General features: G+C 39.4%; 2 protein-coding genes across 2 annotated transcripts; one reads left to right on the top strand and one right to left on the bottom strand.

The window, feature by feature from the left end:
• Positions 1-1,236: 1,236 nt before the first annotated feature.
• Positions 1,237-8,152, bottom strand: LOC138010538 (uncharacterized). The gene is made up of 3 exons (XM_068857519.1): positions 8,011-8,152; positions 5,213-5,502; positions 1,237-3,477 (listed from the first exon to the last, which is right to left on the bottom strand). The coding sequence occupies exons 2-3, from the start codon at positions 5,471-5,473 to the stop codon at positions 2,554-2,556; spliced, it is 1,185 nt and encodes a 394-aa protein (XP_068713620.1). The 5' UTR covers positions 5,474-5,502; positions 8,011-8,152; the 3' UTR covers positions 1,237-2,553.
• Positions 8,153-13,036: 4,884 nt separating this feature from the next.
• Positions 13,037-21,685, top strand: LOC138010537 (uncharacterized). The gene is made up of 8 exons (XM_068857518.1): positions 13,037-13,566; positions 15,116-15,423; positions 16,516-16,633; positions 18,519-18,819; positions 19,519-19,550; positions 20,075-20,373; positions 20,481-20,550; positions 20,759-21,685. The coding sequence occupies exons 1-8, from the start codon at positions 13,212-13,214 to the stop codon at positions 21,070-21,072; spliced, it is 1,797 nt and encodes a 598-aa protein (XP_068713619.1). The 5' UTR covers positions 13,037-13,211; the 3' UTR covers positions 21,073-21,685.
• The last annotated feature ends 854 nt before the right edge of the window (positions 21,686-22,539 follow it).

Genomic DNA, 22,539 nt, shown 5'->3' with positions numbered 1-22,539 from the left:
AAAGCAGATCTCAAGAAGTGTTATTAAAATCCAAAAATTGGGGGTAACCACGCATTTTTCAAAGATACGTTATCAACAATATTTGTGAAAAGCTTTAAAATACAAAGCAATGTATGGGGTTCTTTCCAAATTGAAGCTTAATTATGTTATATCACTGAAGTGCTTGGTTACCACCAATTTTATTTTTGGATACCAAGAGCACTTGCTAAGTTCTGCTTTCTTCGCTTAGTTTTAATCCGCGCAAAAATATCCCTGTATTAGTAAGCACGACCCATAGGAAATCCAAGTATCTCAGATGCGCAGAACGTATGCGCAATAAGAATAGTCGGCACGTATGGCACGTATGACCATAATCCCTTTGCCTTAAGAGTGACACCGATAGATTTTCCTGTCTAATGCCAGACGATTTTACTCGACAGTAGGAAACCCCATAGAGAGCGAATGGGTGGAGTGCATTAACCTGCGAGTGAAACATTAAAATTTCGTTTACAACTAGAGACACAAAATCACTCCAGCTACATCAATTATGCGTGGTCTATCATTTTATCCTTTTATGGTAAGGAAGTATATGAGAAGCATAATCCATGTGGAACCCACGACATTGTTCACAGTCATATTCTTGCCTTGCACTCACGTGATTAGACGGCCGTGTTGGTGTAGATAACAAAAGCAAAATGTCGCTCGCGTTTTGCGTATTAACAGAGCCAAAAGACTTTTTCACTATTCTTCAGTACACCAACATGGCTGCCATGACGTCAGGTGCAAGCCAAGGTATACGAGTAGAAACCAGGTGATCGGGTGACGCAATTTGGAGGACTGGGAAGAAAAATCTTAACGCCGTATAACACAGCCGTGCGCGGCCTTAGGTGTTGTTTCCAAACTCCCTGGAGTATTTCTATCGCCAAAACTCAACAGATCATTCCGTGTCTACCACATTCCCTGTTACTGAATGAACATTCGAGTAGACCCGACTAGATCGAACCACCCCTCTGCCATGTTGAATCCGAAAATAAGGCCGCGCGCGGTTGTGGGATACGGCGTTAAAAAATTGGTTCTCCCCAGTCCTCCGACGTCACCAGATCGCCTGAAAGAGGTTTAAGGCCCGGGCAAGCAAGCGGCTTCAACATTTGCTTCAAGATCCGTTCGATTTTTTTGAACGATGCTGGACGATGTTGACTGTTGGGGTAGGGAAACGGTTTTAATACATCATCAACATGGGGGAGGGGGGGGGGGGAGGGAGGGCAAACGGTTGAACATCGCTGTTCAACAAAATCTAATATGGATGTTGAAGCTGTTTGCTATGTCTTGGAAAATTTACTTTTCAAAACTAATTCTGTCTCTGTCATTACTCATAATAATAGCTTTTGCGTCTCCAGCACGCAAATGAACAATAATATACCCTGAATGTGAAATTACATCTTCTCATTTTAATAATTAGTGCTTTGACATCTCTCTTGGAAAAGAGAAATTTGTGAAATTACGACATAAGTTCCATTTTCCTTATTATAAAGCTACATTTTATATTAAAATATTATCACTTCAATTTTTTTTCCATGGCAATGTAACTTCGAAAAAGAGAAGCAAGAAAGCAATACACTTCACCGTCAATGTGAACAAATTCTGAGTAGGATTTCACCTTCAAATGTTATCAAAGATAACAATTTTCGAAAGCTCGTTAATCTTGGTTAACGAGAACTCTCGTGTATCAAATAAAATTACCAGATGAAGAATTTTCCTTTCAATAATTGTTAAAAACTGTACACTAATTTGAAGTATATTTTTCTCAATTAAATTTGCATTGCAAAAAGCGCTTTTCAACTGAATAATTATCGAAAATTTCGTGTCAAATTCTGTTGCATACGTTGCTGCGGGAAATCTCATGCCACATTTTCAGCAACTTACTTAACTGCTTCGCACACGTTTTCCCGCGCTAAGCAACGACTTTGCGCTACGTTATGATTGGCTCATTTCATTGTCATCGTTTTCTGTCATTAGCCAAAGTTTAGTTAAACGCACCTAGCTACAAGCCACTGATTTGCTATGATAATGTCGCACCATCATCTCAACCAATCAAATGCAAAAGAGAAAACATATAGGGCGATTTTTGAATTCCAGTTGGTTCAATACAACAACATCTCCGCCAGTCGATTAGCTAGAAAACACACGAGAAAACGCGACACGAAGGCATTGAAAAATTCAAAAGAATTTTTGAAGTGAACTCCCGGCAAATTCAGATCGTTTTAGCTCGATCTTATTCGCCGATTCGCTTCTTTTCTCTATCGTTAACTAAATATACACAAAACTTGAAAACTATTATCTTATGACAAAAATTTACTGTGTTAAAAGGCGCACTGTGTCAGAAACCTTGTCTCCCTCAAGGAACTCACTAAATACTTAAAACAATGGTTGATGCTCAACCTCGTTCCCGGCCCAGAAGCAAAGGAAGAGGTCCTAGAAACGAGGTTAGTTGGTGCTCTTCCCTCGTGCTGTTTATGACGCCCTAGTTCTTGTATAGTGAGGATGGAATAGATGTAAACATTCGTGAGTTTTTCACTACTTGCAGCTTTTTGCAAGTTCCTGTCGAAGTTTGAGACCGTCCTCAGAATTCCTTGCAAACAACACGACGCATGCCTTGTGCTGAAATTCAACTGACAGCTCCCCGTCAGCTAGAAGAATAACTCTTCCTTTGTCCTCGTGATTCATATGATCTATGGCTCCCAGCAAATGCTTGATGTCTGTGCTGAGAATGTCTGTCACGAAAGAAATGGGAAAGCCTAGCGCTGCCATGTGAGGTGCAATCAAAAGTAAATTGGTAGAGGATGAAATTTTTAGATTTACATCTATCACGTAGGATCCTTTGCCGTTGACTAAGATTTCCACGCCCGTGAACCCAAAATAGCCATTCTGGTGAAGGTATTGCGTGACGGGGGCAACAACGTCACGCAACAATTCTTTTAGCTCAGTCTGCTCGTCCCAGTTTACGTCGGGCGTTGGCACGTGCCCTTCAGGCTGCTTTGCAAATGGCATATTTGTTTTACATTTTACTCCTAACCAATGAATGCGCCCATCTTGGAACAAATACAATTGGACAATCAAACACTTTGAAATGTTCTCTATAACCTCCGTGATTACCGGTTCTGCGTCACAGAAATGTTTATTAAGTTCTTCAAATGCTTTTCTAGCTTCCTCTTCATTTCTCACAAGAAATGTCCCTCGTTTCGCCTTCCCTTGGGCTGCTTTTATCATACAAGGAAGGGTGTAGTTATCACGTGACATGTACCGCGGGCAGGGTGCGCCCATTTCAGGAATTTGTGTCTTGGAGCTGAGCCTGTAGTGAATGTCGGGATGGACAGCGTGCTTTTTGGCTGGAAAACTTTCAAACGGGAAGTTAACAATGAGCAGTTTTTCGCCGATATCTTCTTGATCGAAAACCCTTATGTCAGGTTTAGGAAAGAATGGAAGCCATTTTGACCAGTGCTACAAGAACAAACAAATCCAGCATTATTAACATGACCTTTTTACATGTTGCACACCCAAGAAAAGCCCACGCTGTCTGTGAATATAAAACGGTTTTGTTCAGAGAGATTTTTCTAAAAGGGATATTTTCCAAAGCAAGTCACAAAATTCATTTAGAGGTCATCAAATTTCGCTGTTAAAGCCTTTAAAAGCAACGAATTCAAAAGAAAGCGTGGTCCAAACGGAAAATCCACTTGTCCAAAATTTCCAGTTCAGCGGCGTACACATTGGCGTATGCGCCACATTTTCCCGCCATTTCCAATGGCTGGCAGCCGGCTACACGTGGTCACAGTGTGGCCATCTTACTTTGATATTTTGAGTGTTTCTAAATTTTTGTTAACATGGTTTTAAATTAGAAGAGCCTTGTTTTAAAAGTTTCCTTTGGGAAACAGCCTTTGTCAATGACAAGTGTCGTAGTACGTAGTATGTAAAAACCCATAAACAGGCTTACAGCTGAACTTGAGAAAAAGCTGAATGGATGCTGAAGCGACCAACCGTCAACGTGAGTACACAAACATTCCGCTCTGTGTTTTACTAACGTGTGTTAGTCCTTTCGAATTATTTTCTTATCTCTGTAAGATAATGTTTTACGGTAAAAACTACAAGATTGGACCGTTGTCACCCGGCGGTCAAAGACAATAGAGTTCGTACCCCAAAGGCTCTAGCTGATGTGTTTGGAAGCCAGTTCAGGGGCCTCAAAGCAAAAAGTTTTGAGTTCCTCAGGACTCAAAATGGTCGCTAGTTGAAAAAGGCCCATTTCTTTTGGTGGCAGTTGCGAGGTTAGATTAGACCACTGATATTACGTTAAAGGCGTACGCTATGAATTCAATAAAGGGATCTATAACTTGATAGTAAAACTAATTATCATTTGGAACTCCTTTAGAGCGAGTTTCAATTGAGTGTCGTAAAACCAAAACCAAAGTAATTACTTTGGCCAATCAAAAAGGACTGAGACAATCTCGCAAACCAATCAAAACTCGAAGTAATTACACGTAGCTGACACAAAGCACGGGAAAATGTGCACGTGTGAGCTACGATTGGTTTTAGTTTCACTTCTGATTGGTTGAAAAAATGGCGTGAGAACTTTGAACCAATCACTAAGTGAAGTAATCATAAACCAAAGTAATTATCGAATTACTTTCGACACTCAATTGAAAACCGCTCTAAGTACAAAGTTAATAGGAATAAGTTAGTGTACTGTAATTGATTCTGGATTGTTCCATTTGAAGGTTACAACCATATACAGGGGCTGTGGATAGGAAGGGGCTGGGGGGGGGGGGGGGCACTAGCCCCCATTTTTTTCCTACAGTGTTGTTTTCTCCAAAACCTCTCCCCCTTCCCTCATACTTACATGGTTCACATGGTTCATACCAAAACCTACCCCCACCCCACCCCCCCCCCACCACCACCACTTTCAAATGTACCTTGTGGCCCATGATGAAGCCTGTCCAAACAATTTTATAGAGATTAAAAAAATCATTCTGACAATGATGCCGATCTACCTTTAATTGTATTTCCGGAATTTAATAAATACTTAATGTCTTGAACATTGCAAATATCTCTTGCTCCTTCCCTCACAACACTTAATTCCAATATGCAGATTCAGCAGTTTCCAAATCCCAGGTGCTTTGGTTGTTTTTCTTGATCAAGACTTGCACTCTTTTTTTCACAGCTGCCAACATACAAGATAACTTACCTCTCTAATAAGGGGATTTATATCTCTGGTTACCAAGATGGGAAAATTACTGCCAGCAACTGGACAAGCTCTCATGGCCTTCAAATGTCTACTGTCTCTAGCCATGTCGGGTGAGTAATCATGTATAACATATTTCTTGTCATTAATAAAAGCTGCTTTGTGATTGAATGTTGATGGACGTTCTGTGAAAATATAGGCTTGTCGCTGAGGCAAGTCTTGTGCCAACAGCCAGCTAAGTGTCACCACATTATCACTCGTCATTCTCAGATAGATCACATTCGTGCTGGCTCCTGAGAAGAAGAAGAAATTTTATGCCTTAGATAAAACAAACTGGGTGAAATTTCCTTTCATTCTTGAGACTGCTCTGGCCTCACCAAAGGAAGGACAGGAGGGCCTACTCGATCAATTTATCTGTAATTACATGACAATACTGATTCTTGAAAGCACTCTCTGAAATAGCTTATTTATTTATTAATTTATTTATTTTGCCATATTAAGATACAACAACTACAGTGATTAAGGAAGAGAGAAAACAAAGAAAGGACCAACAGGGAGGTCTAAAAGAAGCTGAAAAGCTTATTTAAGCTGATAAACCACGCGGGATGTTGGTAGTGGTTTATCATGCCTATAATTCAGAAGACGCGTGATTTTTCCATGAGTTTACTGACACAACAAAACGTAGCCGATTGACCAATCAGAGCGCATGCATTGATTTGGTTATTATATAAAACTGGTTAGATCTCCTCATTAACATGACCTAGCATGGATCTACTCTTAAAGAACAAATTACTAAATTAGAGCATCAGAAACTGGAAAAAGAGTCCATATGATAACAGGCCAAAAAGTAGACAGAGTACACTTCAAACCTCAAAGGACACTTGTTGGGAGCTTCAAAATTATGAATTTTCTGTATATTGTTGTATTTTTGTCTGAAAAATGGATTTGTATGCCGCAAGAGAAATGGTGTTTTCATGGTGTGAACATTAGTAAATCATAATACAAGACTCTTATAACAAGGACATAATAACTTCCTCCCATAGATAGAAAATTCAAAAATGAGGTGGAGGAAGGGTAATCACATAGTATGTTGAAAAGATGTCAATATTTTATTAAATAAGTACTCTAAAAATTTGGATATATGTACCAGCAAACTTTCATTAAGTAAAAGGTATGAGATATTTGTCACAAATTTCACACATTTCTTCCTATTTTCTGACAACTACCAAATATGGCAGAAGATTTCTGAAATGAGGTCAACCATAAAAAATAGTTGGTCACGTTGTCTGCACATGACTGATGAGTTGGCATCAAGTTGATTTTGATAATCTGATATTTTAGCTATCACGATCCTATACATTCTTCTGAAAATGTATGATAATTATGTTATATTTAGCTGTGGGTATTTAGCTCACATTCTGTAGAGATGGCTAATAACAAAATGCACAAATTTTCAATGGTGATTTCGTGGCTGATCATGGAAAGAAAAATGCTAATGACGCCAAAGAGTCCCCAAGGGGAAATTTCACTTCCGGTTCGCAAGTGCAAACTTCCTTCCATTGTTCGCCATACTACCGATTTTAAAGGCTTAAAATATGGTTAATTATACAAGGCTTAAGACAGGTTTATATGGGCCTTGTTTAAGAGTCAATTGGTTGGAAAAACAATTTAAAACAGCTTAGGGATGACATAAATATAAATAAATTCTCCTCTTTATTATGGTGCTTCAAACCTCAGTCGTAACTAATAGACATGCAAATTAGCCAGCTAGAAGCCATTCTCTTTCTGTTGTTGTTGTTATTATTATTATTGTTATTATTATTATTATTATTATTATTATTATTATTATTATTATTAAATCGTGAATATTTCAGAAGTTCTAGTTTTCAAATCGGTGTCAAAAGCTGTCAACTCGCGAGTCAAATGACCCTAATGATGGAAAGTGCAAAGGATTCAACGCGCCTTTTTGTCACGCAACAGGTCACGCATAACTCCGCAAGATATTTTGCAATCACAAATACTCATTTCATTAACTTCCTGAAATACTCAAGTAACCGAAGCAAGTCATGGAAATATGAACTTTGTCGAGTTATGAAGCGAACCATTTCAGCTTTGTTATTGTTTGCACCCCATGAAAGGTCACGTTCACCTTAAGTAAAACCAATGGAACAAGTTTTTTGCCACTTACTGCGGTGTCTTATTTTCCAGTTAGTCTCAATGACCGTCAACCGTTTTTACTACAATATCAGATGCATTAAGGAATACTTCACGATAAAAGCAAACCAAATTTTAAACTGCAAAATCTTTTGCGATGGTACAATTCGATATCGTTTGCATAAAAATAGTAGATCGATTGCTTGGGTTGCTTTTAGGAGTTTCTCTTATTATCGCTTTTATATATTTCTTACCACCTCATTTTTAACGTGTCAGAAAAGCCGTGTCTTTTGAGTTGCCCACATTTCAATAGATCGATTTCATTTATGTTAAAAAGTGTAGTTTCAAATAGAGTGGAAGTGTTGCAATACCATAAAAATAACCAAGAACACAAATTAGCATCGAACGAAGCCGCACGTAATGCAATGAAATTTAAGTTAAAAAATGTTTAAGATATCAAACTCAACAGAAATCTTATTTTTCGCGGAGATCAGACCTCTAAGCATTTCAATATATCGTGATCCTGTATTCCTTTCCAATCAAATTTTCGATAAATCGAGTCGTGCGTTTCAGATCACTTTTCTCGAATTCAAAATCGTAAGACCGATCTTACTGTTAGGTTTGAGTATTAAATAATATTGGCTCACAGATCGAATGCCTTCCTGATGTTTGCAAATTCTCTTGTCCTCCTTCAAGATTTTCCATACAAATACTTTCCTTTCTTGTTTGGTTTCAGCAAAGAAAAACCTTAAGCCAGTGACGAAATTGGTATGCAAAACGTCACGGTGTGCGCCCATGCATGAAATCTAACTTGTGCGTGACCGAAGTGTGCTGAGCGTGCACCTATGGAGAGGGGGCTGGGTTGGGGAGCTTGGAGTAACAAAGCACTTTTTATTTTACATTTCTCCCATTGCAGCCCCTGAATAAATTAGAATGAACATAGTTTCGAATATTATAAGAAATTCTAACTGATCTGAGGGTCTCCCGGGAGGTCTGGGAATAAGAGAACATGGCTAATTTGAACTAAGTTATTTTGTCTTTGTTCCCCTGGGAACAAGGAAATATAAACCATTTTAGGGATCAAAAAGCTGAGAATAAGTTTGGAAGTAATTTTGGGAACAAGGGAACACAAGCCAATTTATTTACTGGGAATAAGGTACCCCCCACCCCCACCCCACGGGAGGTCCTCTTATCTGAATAGATTAGACTGACAAGTACCTTTGAAAAAGAACACGTTTTAAAATGATGTCTATGCATAAATATTTTGAACGCTTTAAGGGACATTCCTGTTTAATGTTATTCGATTGCCCATAATTAAGATTTTAAGTTTGTGCTTATCTTTAAATGGACTCACTGGCAGTACTTACATGTCTTTACTAGCCCCATTGATTGATTTATCGTACTGAAATGAAGTCACTCTTCGTTCATTCTGTCTTGTGGCCTGTCAAGAAAATGACTCGTCGAATTGCTTAATGTTTAATATTGATTAAACGGCTTAGCAGCGTTTAAACGAACGCGGTTCGTGTATAAAAATGATTGTAACCGCATTGTCTTCGGAAGTGGTCACGCCTTCTGTTTACACGACACCGATCGAGGCTGTTACCGAAACCGCGTCGATTTCAAAACGCTGCATTTTGAGAACGATAAGGGTTCATTTGCCTGGTAAACGGCGAAACCGCATCGGTTATAAAACGGTTACTATTTTAGCGCGAACTGTGCAATGTCTTCGTCAGTGATGATTGCCTGGAAACAAGATTGGCATGAACACTCTCAAAAAAACCAAAACGGTGCTTATAAACACTTCCAAACTGCATTAATTTTGACACGGTTTCGAAGTCGTGAAACCATGTCGGTGTGGAACCGCGTTCGTGTAAACGCTGCTTCATCCAAATCCGATCCATCACCGGTTACCGTTGTGTCCTTAAAAATTCCTACACTCTAACGTCATCGCTTTTAAAGGCTCTTCGTTTCCCCCGCCTGTTAAATGCTGGAGTGTTTCAGAACGATCCGTTTTCAGAAGTCTCCAATTCGGAAACCATTTTGCAATAATGCGTTTCTAAATACTTTTCCCAGTACGCGTTTTAGCCTATCATCTCTACAGCCGGTCATGCTGAAAAACGCAGACTTTCGTAAAGGGTGTTAAAAGATTTGAAACTATTTCGTCCGGATGTGGAAAACTATTGAAGACGCATTTATCGGCGTAATTTGGTGAATCCGTAAAAACGGTCACTTGAAAACGACTAAAAAAAAAAAGCGTGAGAGAATTTTATAATCATTCACTTTTCATCGTTGTTGAACGTGTGAGTGTAAATTCATGAAAAAGATAAGAAAACACCAGCGTGGATATAGAATGACTTTGCAGAGTACCTTGCTTAGTTTCCCTCGGCATAAGTGGATGATGACGAAAACGCAAATATATATATATATTTCCAACTGAAATGCGTTGGTTTGGACGAGGCCCAGTTCCCTACATTCGCGGCTTGAGTCACTTATAGACGAACTCATGTAAGGTAGTTTTACTTGTCGGCTCTGGCCGGAGTAAAGATTATTGAATACTGAAAGCGACTAGCAAAGCTATTTGACAAGGGTATTGAATATATTAAACTAAACGAAGTAAGTTTGATATGATTTTATAATCATAATAAAATCATGTATAATTTTTATTGAATTTGGGATTCGGAATATTATTTATAGACCGAATATATAAATGGCGGCCAAAAAATATTATTTTGTTTATTTGCTAATTAGACTCACTAGCCTCGTTTGCATTGGACAAAATACAAAAGAAATGTTGCTTGAGAGCGAGGCTTAAGTGAGTCTAATTAGGGCAAAAACAAAAGAATACATTTTTGGCCTCCATTTATGCATTCGGTCTACGAAACAGAACTGATCATGAAACTGATCAAGACACTTTCGTTTTGTAGGTTCCGGAACATCAAAAGCGGAAACATTTAATAGGGCAGAGGATCCCAGACACTATAATGATCTTTGCAAAAAGTTGTTTTTATTTGGACTTTACGAGAAAGAGATAATCAATTACCAAGGTAGGCTCTCCAGCATCCCGCCAAATCGACAGGAGCAAGACGGAGTGATATGTCATCGTAAGTACTGGTTAATATAGTATTAGTATCACCCAACTAGTGGACTAATGCAAATCCTGCATTTTAATTGGTTACGCTACTAGAGGACTATTAGACACACATTTCAAAAACACTGGTTTTTCTGAAAAACTGGCCTACAGATTTTGTTGAATTTTAAATATTTTAGAGATTATTTTTAACATTATCTGGTAACGGTAAATGATTTTTTTTTTTTCAAGAAAGACACTATATGATGATTTTAAGGCTCAAAGAAATGGTAATACCGTTGCCATGGTAACGTTATTTTCGAGGAAAATATAGTGTGAGCCTGATTAGCCAAATTACGTCTTGATATGATTACCCTAACTGCGTCTAAGGACACAATATGTTTATTTGTTTGAAAAAAAGGTGAAGAAGCTATTTCAGTCCCAAAAAACACCTGCTCTGCAGGCTACATCGGCTTCGCCTCATAGGCTATTGACCCGTAGCCCTTGCGGGCTACAGGTCTAATTGTTAAAGAGACCAAATGGCTCTGAATCCTCCGCGTGACTGTTCAAAAGTAGTATCATCTTGTCCTTTTACACACAGTTGTTAACAACGAGTATAAAGAATTGCTATTCAGGTCCCTGCCGGCTTCCCTTCAAAAAGACTTGAGGAGGAAGTGGGTGCGGACTTTCGCTTTCCATTTGGAATCAAAATGGCGGAAATACGACACCAAAAGCAATCTCAGAAGTCTCGCAGTCTGAAACAAAGTCAACGCAACCTGTATAAGCAATTTCTCTTATACACAGGTGGGCTTCTTCATCGTGTTTGAAGACACGCCTGTTGGCAGAGAATGGGATATCGTGTATATATGAGTCAGGGATGGCCTAGGCCTTGGGGTGCGAGGATGGCGCAGTGGTGGTGAGAGCACTCGCCTCCCACCAACGTGGCCCGGGTTCGATTCCCAGACTCGGCATCATATGTGGGTTGAGTTTGTTGGTTCTCTACTCTGCACCGAGAGGTTTTCTCCGGGTACTCCGGTTCAGTCCCCTCTCCTCAAAAACCAACATTTGACTTGATTTGCGTTAATTGTTAATTTCAGTTTAGAGTGTCTCCAATTAGTGCTCCAGCGCTAGAACGACTAGACACTTGAATAAAGTTCTTTTTTTTTCAATCCGGGACCATTAGTATACGCTTATATATATTAGATCTAAGTATGTCTTTTAAAAGCTTGCTAGATGTAGTGTAGGCGCAGTTTTGAATTACGGTAGTGACTGCTTCCCTCCGTATTACTTTTACAACGCACGAAGTGCTGCCTTTTATCCATTGAGGGGTAAATTACCATAATACTTAACAAAACCCGACTGCGTGAGAAAAACCACAGTTTTTGTTGTTTATCAAAACAAAAGTGTCGATCCGTATTATGGAGTCTTGACTCTGATTGTGCCTTCCAAAACAAATGAACAACTTTGTTCTTTACAAATTCATATCTTTTGAAACCAAACACTTTTTTTTTGGTTTCAACCCACAATAACTAACGAAGTACGTAATTATTTACAGGCTGTGAGTAAACATTCAAACATCATAATTAAATGTTAGCGAAAAAAGTGTTTGTTGTGTTCATTTTTTGTTTTTTTGTGAAATTTAAAGTTTGGTGCGTGAGGATGTCGAAAATGTTTTGACATCACAGATAGGAAGTTTTAGAATGTGCAAGAATCTTATCAGCGCTTTCCAAACGTACTGCCTCAAGATGAAGAGGTGGAAACACTTGAGAAGCTCGCTCATTTGATCAAGTCACGGAACATTAGTACGATTAGCCTTGCTGTAACCACCCAAGCGCACGCGAACCATATTTTGACATTGTATCTACTACTTTGAATAAGCTTATCCTTCTATAAAGCACTTTTGTTTTTGCAACGTGATGTTTTGAGTTCAGGGAAAAAAAGTCACTTTTAACATTCGAAAAAAAATTCAGCAGAAGAATGATAATTGCTCTCGACTTTCGTTTTCTTCCAAGTCGCGAGGACTGAATGAAAGTCTGCGTCATCTCTATTTATTGGAGATAAGCTGTTTAATTAAACATTTGTATTTTATGTCTATCAGGTATTAAGCGAGCCGTGATTGGTCAGTTTAGCCGGAGATATTTAAGTATATTTATTCAGCCCACTTGACTTTGTCGTACACTCTCCTGCAAATTCTATTTGCAAAGAGATAAAGCGAAATATCTCACTTCGTTTTCTCGGCTCAAGCAGCACAAGAAGTGGTTTCACACTACGTAAAATGATTACAACGTGATTCCGACGAATCAAAAATCATCACTTTGACACTGATCTGGTATTTCTTTCGTTACTCACTGAGACTTGCGTTTTGGCATTGCTCGTGAAAAATCCAGAAACTTCTTGTTTGGTCTAATTTCGCAAGTCCTGGTGTCAAATAGAATTGGTGTCTACGCGTTAAAGAGTAATTCTGGGCTCTTCTTTTCGAAATCAATTGGGTTCAACTCTTTGCCTTCTTTGAAATTGAAAGTTTGTAAGAAAACCCCAAAAAGATATCAAATTATTTTGTTTTGCTTTTAGGCGGGGTCTAAACGAGACGAAACGTGTAAGTTATCGAATTTCTAAATTCCCTGCCCAGTTTAGCTCAAACACACAAAGGAGAACAGATAAACATAAGGCTACCTATGACCGCAAAGCACTCGTTAAGAAAAGCCGATTACCGAGAAGCGTTCAGTTACTGGCACTGTCGGTGGTTTCCTGCACGTTTTAATTTATAACCACGGCTAACACATGGGCTCGTGTCGCATAGTATTAAATCGACCGATCGAAATGTCGCGAAAACTTCTTAATCATTCCTTGCAATTAATCGTCGTCCTCGCCATTTTTCTCGCCGATGTTGGAAGCAGCTCATTTAATATTTCAAGACATACGACGGGGGATGTTTTTCAGAACGCGAACTCTTCAAAATCATGCAACGAGAGTGGAGCTTCTTGTGTTTTCGACGGAAAGAAGTCGCCGTTTTGCGGAATCAACTGTTGCAGTTGTATTTGTCCCAACCGAATGCCGACTTATCTTCTCAGGAACAGAAATTGTACCTCAGAAGACCAGTTGATGTCTATCTTGAAAATTCAGAGCTCTAAACAAGGTAAGATAGCCTAAGGATACTACAAAGCGGCAAAGATTTGGCCAGAGACGGCGCCATAGCAGGCATTTTGTCTAGATAGTGTCTCCCCGACCGAGTAAACTAGGTTCGCGTTGTTCATTCTACCAGAAAATCCGTTCTTCCAGTTATTAATAATAAATTTCTTGCCCAAAATGTTCTGAAAAGCAAAAAAAAAAAAACACATTCAGCGATATTTGCGCGTGAAAAACAAGAAATTTGTATGACAGATCTTTGACCTCGTACAATAAGAGAGATCACATTGAATTCACCAGATCGTTAAAAAATCGCAAGGTTTTGAGCCCTTCTGTAAACTTGTCTTTTTACCGGCAAGAATATTTGTAGGTTTAACAAAACACTTAAATATTTAAAAGGATATTCAGCAGGTAAATCGTCCTTAAGGCCTCTTAGCCTCTTTGACAGTTGGTTACGTTGGCCGACTATCAAAGTAAAGCTTAAGATTTTGAGGTCAATCTTCGAATTCTGCGCCTGTAAACTAGGGACTCATTTCTTGCACCGTTCTTTTCTTCGATTTGTTTTTTGTTACCTGTATTGAAACTTGTGTTTTAGCGTTAAATAATTCGATACACTTTCAGGAAATTCGTGACAGATAGCACAGCCTTGTATCACTGAACCTTCTCCTCAAGACAAGGTCGCTAGTAATGATTGTCATGTTGGATAAATAATTGAGATTTCAATCATCACGGCTTTGTGATGGATAAATTGTGTTGTACACACGCAGAAAGGAGTTTGTTTGACCGGCGAAATGTAAAATTGAAATGTATTCTGTGTGTTGTAAATTGTCACACATTTAAACAGATTCGCATCCTGAGGGGTCATTCTCTGTCATTCCTCAGTCAAACATATTTTAAAACGTGGAATTTCTTGCGGAAATCTTAATTGATATGCTACTCATCATTTGTTTTGGGCGGATAAGATTAATTATTATCAGAAGCGTCGGAAAACTCGTATCGACAAATTACACACAAAACAAATGTATCTAAGATTTTAAAGTAATTCGCGTTGTGTTTTTTGTCTGATTGCTTCAAAATGTCTCATCTCTGCGTCGTTATCACGGTCAGAGAGGCACACGGCCTGCCCACTGCTGTAGAGCTCGCTAAGACTCGCTCTTTAGTGCTGTGTTTCGTTGTGGCAAAAAACTGAGGTATTTGGGCGATGTTTCCGCCCTCCCCTGCGGCGGATATGCCACAGACCAGATCCCATGAGAACACCTTTCTTCATTAATCGATAACTTTGTCATTCGGGAAGGAAGCGCGGATAGGTCGTTTTTTTTTTTCATCTTTCAATGATTCCTGCGTGCGTATTGACATAATTTTTTGCCCTATTATTTTCTGGCCATGGCCCTCGGTCAATCAAGTAATATGTTCGCAAATTTCAGTTATTCGTAGCACCCTATTAAAAACAGCTGTCTCTTTTTGCCAACAAAGAGTCCTGCGCAAGCAAAATGAGCTACATCTGCTGTTTGTACGGTTGTTGCTTCACACATCGACTTTAAATTTCATAATATTCCTAGGTTGTGATCACCGCATGGTTGTCGCGGAATCGCACCTTCAGTGTCAGAAAGAAGTCCTTTCAACATTGAACACCTTAAATCCAGGAAACAAAACCTTGTATTTATGTCCATGGAATAAAGGCTTTGCCAGGGCTCTCCTTCACTTTCGACTTGTAAAGGACCTCCATACGTGCGAGATTGTTCCCGAGGAATCACTTTATCTGAACAGAAGCTGGCAACATCGTTTGCATCATAATCAAGCTCTTTCCAAACTGAATGTTAAAATTGAAGAAGATCCTGCTGTGGCCAGTGACCGGCTTTCTCTCGAGGTGAGTGATTGTTAATCTCCGACCAAACAGAAAAACCTTAAATAACAATGACCACAACCAGGTTTTCTGAGCCCGCGAGACTGCGCATCCCCAGCAAACCATTGTTTTAACGAAAACCGCTGGTCAGCACCCTAGTTCTGGTCATTGCTGTCTAAGGTCTTCCCATTGATCAACCTCGTTCCCAGAGTCTCCGACAAAGGAGGCAGAGAAGAGAGAACCTGAGAACGAGTCAAGAAATTGCTGCGATTAAAGACGGTCCCTACTTTACTGAACATACGGGTAAAGCAGATCTTAACAAGAATTATTGAAATCCAAAAAGAAAATTGGGAGTAACCACGCATTTTTCGAATATTATTTCTTTATGGCGCATGCTCTGTTACTTCTGTTTTCTTCAGGAGTCCTGAGTACTAGAATGAATCCGGATACGTTTTGGATACGTGTGGACGGGCAAATTCGATTTGAATACGGTACTTGTGGATGGGAATATATTTGAATCCGGAAAGAAAAAGTTGCGGATTCAAAAATATCCGGATACGTGCAGAGCCTTAGTTGTAAGTGTCAATTAATAGTACCGTAAACACCGGCGTATAAGCCGCACCTTTTTGCTCAAAATTTACGGATCAAATCGGGGATGCGGCTTATCTGCGAGAACATCTAGACACCATGCCGCAAATTTGCATAAATTAACAAGTTTAGCGAAAATTCTAGTGAGTGAGTTAATACGCGGGTTGACACGTGCAAGAAACTTGAAGAAAGAGTGCATTTACATGTGAGACATCTTTGTCAAGACTCCACTTTTTATTTATTTTAATTTCTTTTAAAGTTTTTTTTTCCAAAATCTAAGTTGCTAAACTCGGGGTGCGGCTTATCTGCGAGTGCGGCTTATACACCGGTGTTTACGGTACTTAACTTTTAGATGTGGTCACTGAAAAATCACGTGATCTCTGATTTTATGTAAACAGTTGACCACACCTATCAGCAACGAGCAACTGTTTTCATAAGGAAATGAGAGGCAATTTATGAATTTAATTTGCTTAAGATCTTGGTAAACAACACAAACGCTAACGTTTTTATTCTGTTTTATTTGCATAGTGGTTCGCCGACATAGGAAAGAAATATGACGGACTCATTTTCTCGCTCAAGTTGAAGTGTCGTGGCAAAGGAGGAAATGAATTAAATTCTTGCGTACACTTCAAGAAGGGTGGATTCTGTAAGTACCGTACTGAAAAGAACCAAACACCTTGTACAGTATATTAAAAATCACCAAAGAAAAGTACTGCTTATTAGATTAACTAGTCACATCATAGGATTTTACCCACAGACGAAGAGTAGAACAACCTGTGTACAGGATAATGTAGGTTCGAGAATATGGCTTTAGTTATGATCACATTTATTACTACACAGTGTGCTCACCCTCTTCTATATGATGAGCTCAGGACTTCCAAAGAGTTCCTATTACCTTACTTTCACAGTCTTTGGTGGGAATCTGTAGATTACAGGTGTTATGTTTTACTAACCAATGGACTTGAACTTGATTTATTAAGAACATGATTACGTCATAACAGAACTGTTACCGCTTGATTTCTCGAAAACAATGTGTAAAAAGATAATTGTTGAACACGGTTTTCGTATATTACGTTATTGCAATTGCTACGCCTGGTGATTGGGTTTAAAAATTTCGCTCAGTTTATCAACCAATGAGAACTTCTCATTGGTTGAGGAAAACCAGCTACTTGCACGCGCAATTTTTCCCTCGCTTTGAGCTACGAATTTGGATTGGTTCATTGCAGTGTTTGTACCTGCTGTGATTGGTCGAAGCAATTTGCTTAGGTATTTGTTTTACGATCTATCCAAATAAGGTTTCGGGTAATGGAGCCAACCTCGGCTGTTTCCACTTGCCTTATCCTTAATTACTTCCGGATCTCACACACCCTTATCGAGTGATTACCAACGAGAACGTCGTCTAAAAATATTAGAGAGCTTAAGTACCGCGTTTTTGAGACCCGCACGGGAACCGGAAGAGAACATTTCACGTGCCAGGACAGTGGTGTCTCCCAGATTTTTAAACTAATCATTTTTAATGGAGAAAAGATACTTAACAATGTAAATGTGGTTGTGTGAAGACAAGTTAAAAGGGAAAACAGCTCACTTCCGGTTGCCATCCGCCTCTAGAAACGCGGTACTTAATCTCCCTATCGTTTCCCGTTATTGTAATAGGGAGCTTAAGCAAGCGCGTTTTTGAGACGCGGACGGCAACCGGAAGTGAGCTGTTTTCCCTTTTATCTTGTCTTCGCACAACCACATTTACATTGCAAAGTATCTTTAGTTCATTAGGGATCATTAGTCTAAAAAATCTGCGAGACACCACTGGCCTAGCACGCGAAATGTTCTCTTCCGGTTGTCGTCCGCGTCTCAAAAACGCGCGTGCTTAAGTTTCCTAGTAACTTAGTTATAACCCCAAGTCTTTCGGAATGGAAAGTGTGTATCAACATTGCAAGAATAAAACTGGCATGAATTGCGTGGTTGTTTGGGGAGAAAATTAAAAATATTTCGTCATGTTCTCACGTCCTCTACACAACCTCTAATTTGTTCAATTCACGTCGTTGTTAGGACGAGGACGGCAAAGAGATGTATGAAAATGAAAAACGCACGTGCAGGGCGCGCAGAGCTTTTGTTTTTGCTCACTAGAGCTATTGTTTTGTGGAGTTCTCTCAGCCGTCGTTGTCGTCGTCCTTGTGTAAGCTCCCTATTGGGGAGCTTTAGCAAAGACAACGATGACGTCAACGAGAGTGTCACAATTTTGCGTATTTAGTGGCCCAAGACAAAGCGCCGCTCATAACGTTTTCATTCCTGAGGGACTTCCATACCTTTCTCACATTAAAAAACTTGGAATAGTCGTGAAGTGATTTCAATATTTTGAGATGACGTTCTCGTTCCCGTTTCCGTCGTCGTTGCTAAAGCTCTCTATTGTCTGTAATCAGTGGACGCTTCCTAGGTGGGTGCTTGAATTGACTACTCGTGGCAGCTCCTTTTACACCGAGATAAAGTGAAGTTAGACGACTCAAATTCAACTCTGTTTTTTATTAATTCCATAGTTACTGACGTCAAACCAACTTCACAGGCACCGATATCATCAAAAAGAAACCACACTCAAAATATCACTATTGGATATAGAACAGAAAAAACGACAACCACTGCGTTATTGGAAACGGAACAATCTACATTGCCAAACATGCTTCTGACAACATTTTCTGCCGACAGTGGTGTAGTTGTTTTGTCATCTTCAAACCAACCCAAAGTCAGCCTTATTGTTGTCATTCTAGCAGCGTTGTCTGGTGTTTTGTTCGGATTTTTAGCTCTGCTGGCAGTGTTTTTGCTCCTTTGGAGACGTAGAAGGTATGCAACGTTTTTTCCAGTGACTTGAAATTGATGGGATCTAAAATACTTTAGTGCATTTCCTACATGTGCTTTGCATTATTCTCCACAATGGTTTGAGGCCATTTTTGACCGCATATATTCGCTTGCATATTGTATGTTGTGCCAGAAGCTCATGACTTGTGCCGACCTGGGTTTTTTTAGTTTGAAAATCTCGTTATTTGTATGTAACGTTGCTCGCGCGTGCAGCATCGATTTTATTTTGGTCCTTATTTGGGCATAAAATTGTGTTCCAGAATCCCCAGCAGTTGCATGTTATAGATGGTTTTCACTCACGTGACTTGGCGGCCATATTGGTGTACAAAACAATACAAAATGTATTCATGGAATCTGCATAAAAGTAGAGTTTGGTTCCCAAAGGAGAGAACGTCCATTGCTGTTGTACACCAACATGGCCAATGTGACGTCACGTGAAAACGATTTATACACTTCAAGGTCATGTGCTTCTGGTTGTGCCTAATCACACTATTAAGTTCATTATCCACGTGCATCGACATGACATCACAGTTGCACCAATCGGCATGTACTTGCAAGTTGCAATTTCGCTTACATGTCATGTGCACAAAAGTCTTCTCAGAATACAATTTCAAAACGTCTGCAGGAAAATATGCTTATTTTCTAATAACATTATGATATTTTTTCTTAACCTTTCATGATCAGGCAATTTGAAGTAGGAAAAGAAGCCAACAACGGTAAGTTTTATAACAAACAGAATTTATCAATGAAACTCTTTCGTAAAATTTAATGGTCCTCTTCGAGTTGTTTGCTAACCATCCATGTGACCTTAGTTTGTTTGTTCTCTACTCTACTGGGAAGGGTTATTTCCTCCGGGTGCTCCCGTTTTCCCCTCTCCTCAAAAACCTATTTGATATGTGATGATTTGATTTCTGTACAGCGGTGTCCCCAATTAGTTCCCAAGGGGCCTGGGCTAAATACACTTGATACTTGAGTAAAGCTCACCATGATCATCAGAAATGATCAGTGTTGAGGTAATATAGGCCTCTGTCATAATAGCGGTCAAATAAAATATTCTTCTGTTTTAATGCTAATAAGCCTTTCTAGCCTCGCTACAACGGGCAAATTTCAAAAGAATTTTTGTTGCAAAGTGAGACCAGTAGGTCTAATTAACATAAATACAAAAAAATGTTAAGGTGGTCGCCATTTATTAAATTGGTCTATAGTAAATGTTGATTCCTTTTTTTTCTTTTTTGAACAGCAAGCAATCCATTTTATGCGCGCGGTGCTTCAGACACGCTGAAAATGGAAAATATTGAAAAGGCAAACGGCCAAAGTGCGGAGGAATGCCTCGATTATCAGCCCTTGGTAGAAAATACGAAGCCAACTGAACGGAAGGATAGTCTGCCAGGTTACCTTACTCTTTCTGCAGACCCAAGATTCAATCAGCGACAGCCTTCAAATCGAGGCATTCGATCGTCCAATTATCTTAGTTTATTCAAGGACTGCCCTGAAGACGCAAGAGAGTATCAAACATTGATGAAAGATACTGAACCAGTGGTAAGGACCAAGGATTTACGTTCAGTTTGTAGACGTTATGTCCAACGAAAGCTTCTCATACAAATGCTTGGATTCGTTTGCTTAAATAGATGTCTTTCTTATCTCAGAAATCAGAGATCGCCAATGAAGACAAAATCCCGGACTATGCGGAGATTGAAGAACGCACCGATAGCGAAGGTATGTTTTCTTCTGATTCGGGTGTTGTTCGGGGATTCGATTTGTATTTTTGTTACTACACTCAGCGAGGGAGATAGTTTTCTTGATCATCGCATCATCGTCATCATCATCGTGAAGGATGGCTGAATAATATTTCAGTTCACATAATAAGAATCTCCTAAACACCTCACATGTAATATTTTTTCCTCCCGTTTCTTTGCCTTTTCAGATTCATCTTATTCTTCGGATTCCGAAGATTATGAAGAACCTCCCGTTATAGATCCCAATAAAAGGAAGAAGCTTTTGCAGTCAGGAAAGCGAAGATTAAATAATTTATCGTCAGGCGGATACGACTATGACGAACCGGAGGGCATTATAGTGATATCTGATTCCGAAGGCGACCCGAAAGAGAAGGGAATAACAGTTAATAAAGACTTTCATGATTATGCAGACCCGGACGAAACCGATGAAAATAACGTCAACTGTTGCGTGACTCGCACCGAGGACCTTCCGTGTTACCATGACTATGACGATCCCGAGTAGCAAGTTTCGTAACCCGGTGCGTGAGTTGTGTTGCGCATGCGGCGTTACGTCTTATAGTTGTGTTGTCTATCGCATGCATGAAACATTTATTCTGAAATTAAACCTGTGATAGCGCTCACTGATAGAAAAGTAGCGCGCAAGGACATGTCTGTACCGGTTAACAAGGGCGCTAAAAAAAAAACACGCGCGGAAATAGAATAATAGATGCTAAGTGTGGTAGCAGTGGCAATAGTGGAAAACATGACTTGTAGTGTTTGTGTAGCAAACAAAAGATGCAAAGCACGAAAAGGCTGGACAACGAGAGACGAGCTCTTCAAAGACTATATCCAGTGAACGAGAACCAGAGGAAAATAACGAATAACAAGAAGACACTTATTAAAGCTGGCAATAGCGCTCAAGAATCATTCCTTTCCGCGCGTTTGGCAAGGGACGATTAAAAAAAAAAAAAGAAGAGGCGTTCTAGTCTTTTGTTTTTTTCAGTAAAAATGCATCGTTTTAGATGTCTAGAGTATAATTTAGTTATTAGTATATTTCGCCGGAGATAAATTTTCTTGGCTGGTATATCTTTGTATATATTTGACCATCGAAAAAAATAAACAACACGAAAGGCAGTGATGACGAAATTACTCAATTATTGTTGATAAATTCGAATTTATGTTTTCGCGAAGAGTAAGAAAGAGAACTATCACCAACACAAGCTATTTAATGTGGAACATCGCAGTCAATCATGAAGCATCTGTTACACGTGATGCATGTTTGGCCGTCTTGGTTCAGAAAGAACCCAGACCTTTACAACCGAAACAAAAGTGCTGCGTCCTATTCTTTGAATGCCCCTGACGTCACGGCGGAAATGTTGGTGGAATGGAAAGAACAGTAGTGAAAAAGTCTTTTGGGAATTTGACTCTTTTTATTATGCAAAACGTGAGCTTCATTTATTTTACTATTGTTTTGGCACCAACATGGCGGTCTTATCACGTGAGTGCAATCAAGGAATACAGATTTAATGGAGGATAGGGGTTGACAATACTGGTCAAAATACCAACGTGGTTGGAAAACAAAATACGTTTTATACTCTTTTTGATAATGTAAGGTTTTCTGATCTGGACGTTTTCCCTTTGTTTCTGATATTCTCTCGATTCTTGTGTCAACGTTACTTGGGCCGGCTTCCCCACATCCTTGTTCAATAATCGTATCGGTTCCCTCATTCAGTTCTCACGCGCGTGTGTGTGTGTGTGGTGCACAGTTGTATTTGCTCAATGTATTCACGTAGATCGCAGACTTCTATCACGGGAATCCATTTTTGCATTAGGGTCGATTGATTTTCGAAACCAAGACTACCAACGTCTTTAAATTTTCCTGGACATTAGTATCTCTGATGAAATGGTATATGAAATGAATCATATATGAACTGCGGATATGAAATCAAAGTGAAGCTATGATCTTCGCAGTTCGTTTGAATTTTTCTTC

Source organism: Montipora foliosa, chromosome 7 (assembly GCF_036669935.1).
Source record: "Montipora foliosa isolate CH-2021 chromosome 7, ASM3666993v2, whole genome shotgun sequence".
Classification (NCBI taxonomy): domain Eukaryota; kingdom Metazoa; phylum Cnidaria; class Anthozoa; order Scleractinia; family Acroporidae; genus Montipora; species Montipora foliosa.
Note: the sequence above shows the minus strand (reverse complement) of the source record. Positions and strands in the feature narration are given on the sequence as shown.

Bases quoted from the DNA above. Each gene is read 5' to 3' on its own strand.
- LOC138010537 (XM_068857518.1), top strand. From the start codon at position 13,212: ATGGGCTCGTGTCGCATAGTATTAAATCGACCGATCGAAATGTCGCGA. The intron at 16,634-18,518 runs GTAAGTACCGTA...TTAATTCCATAG, and splicing joins CTTCAAGAAGGGTGGATTCT to TTACTGACGTCAAACCAACT. The intron at 20,551-20,758 runs GTATGTTTTCTT...TTGCCTTTTCAG, and splicing joins AGAACGCACCGATAGCGAAG to ATTCATCTTATTCTTCGGAT.
- LOC138010538 (XM_068857519.1), bottom strand. From the start codon at position 5,473: ATGACGAGTGATAATGTGGTGACACTTAGCTGGCTGTTGGCACAAGAC. The intron at 3,478-5,212 runs GTAAGTTATCTT...TTGTTCTTGTAG, and splicing joins TAAATCCCCTTATTAGAGAG to CACTGGTCAAAATGGCTTCC.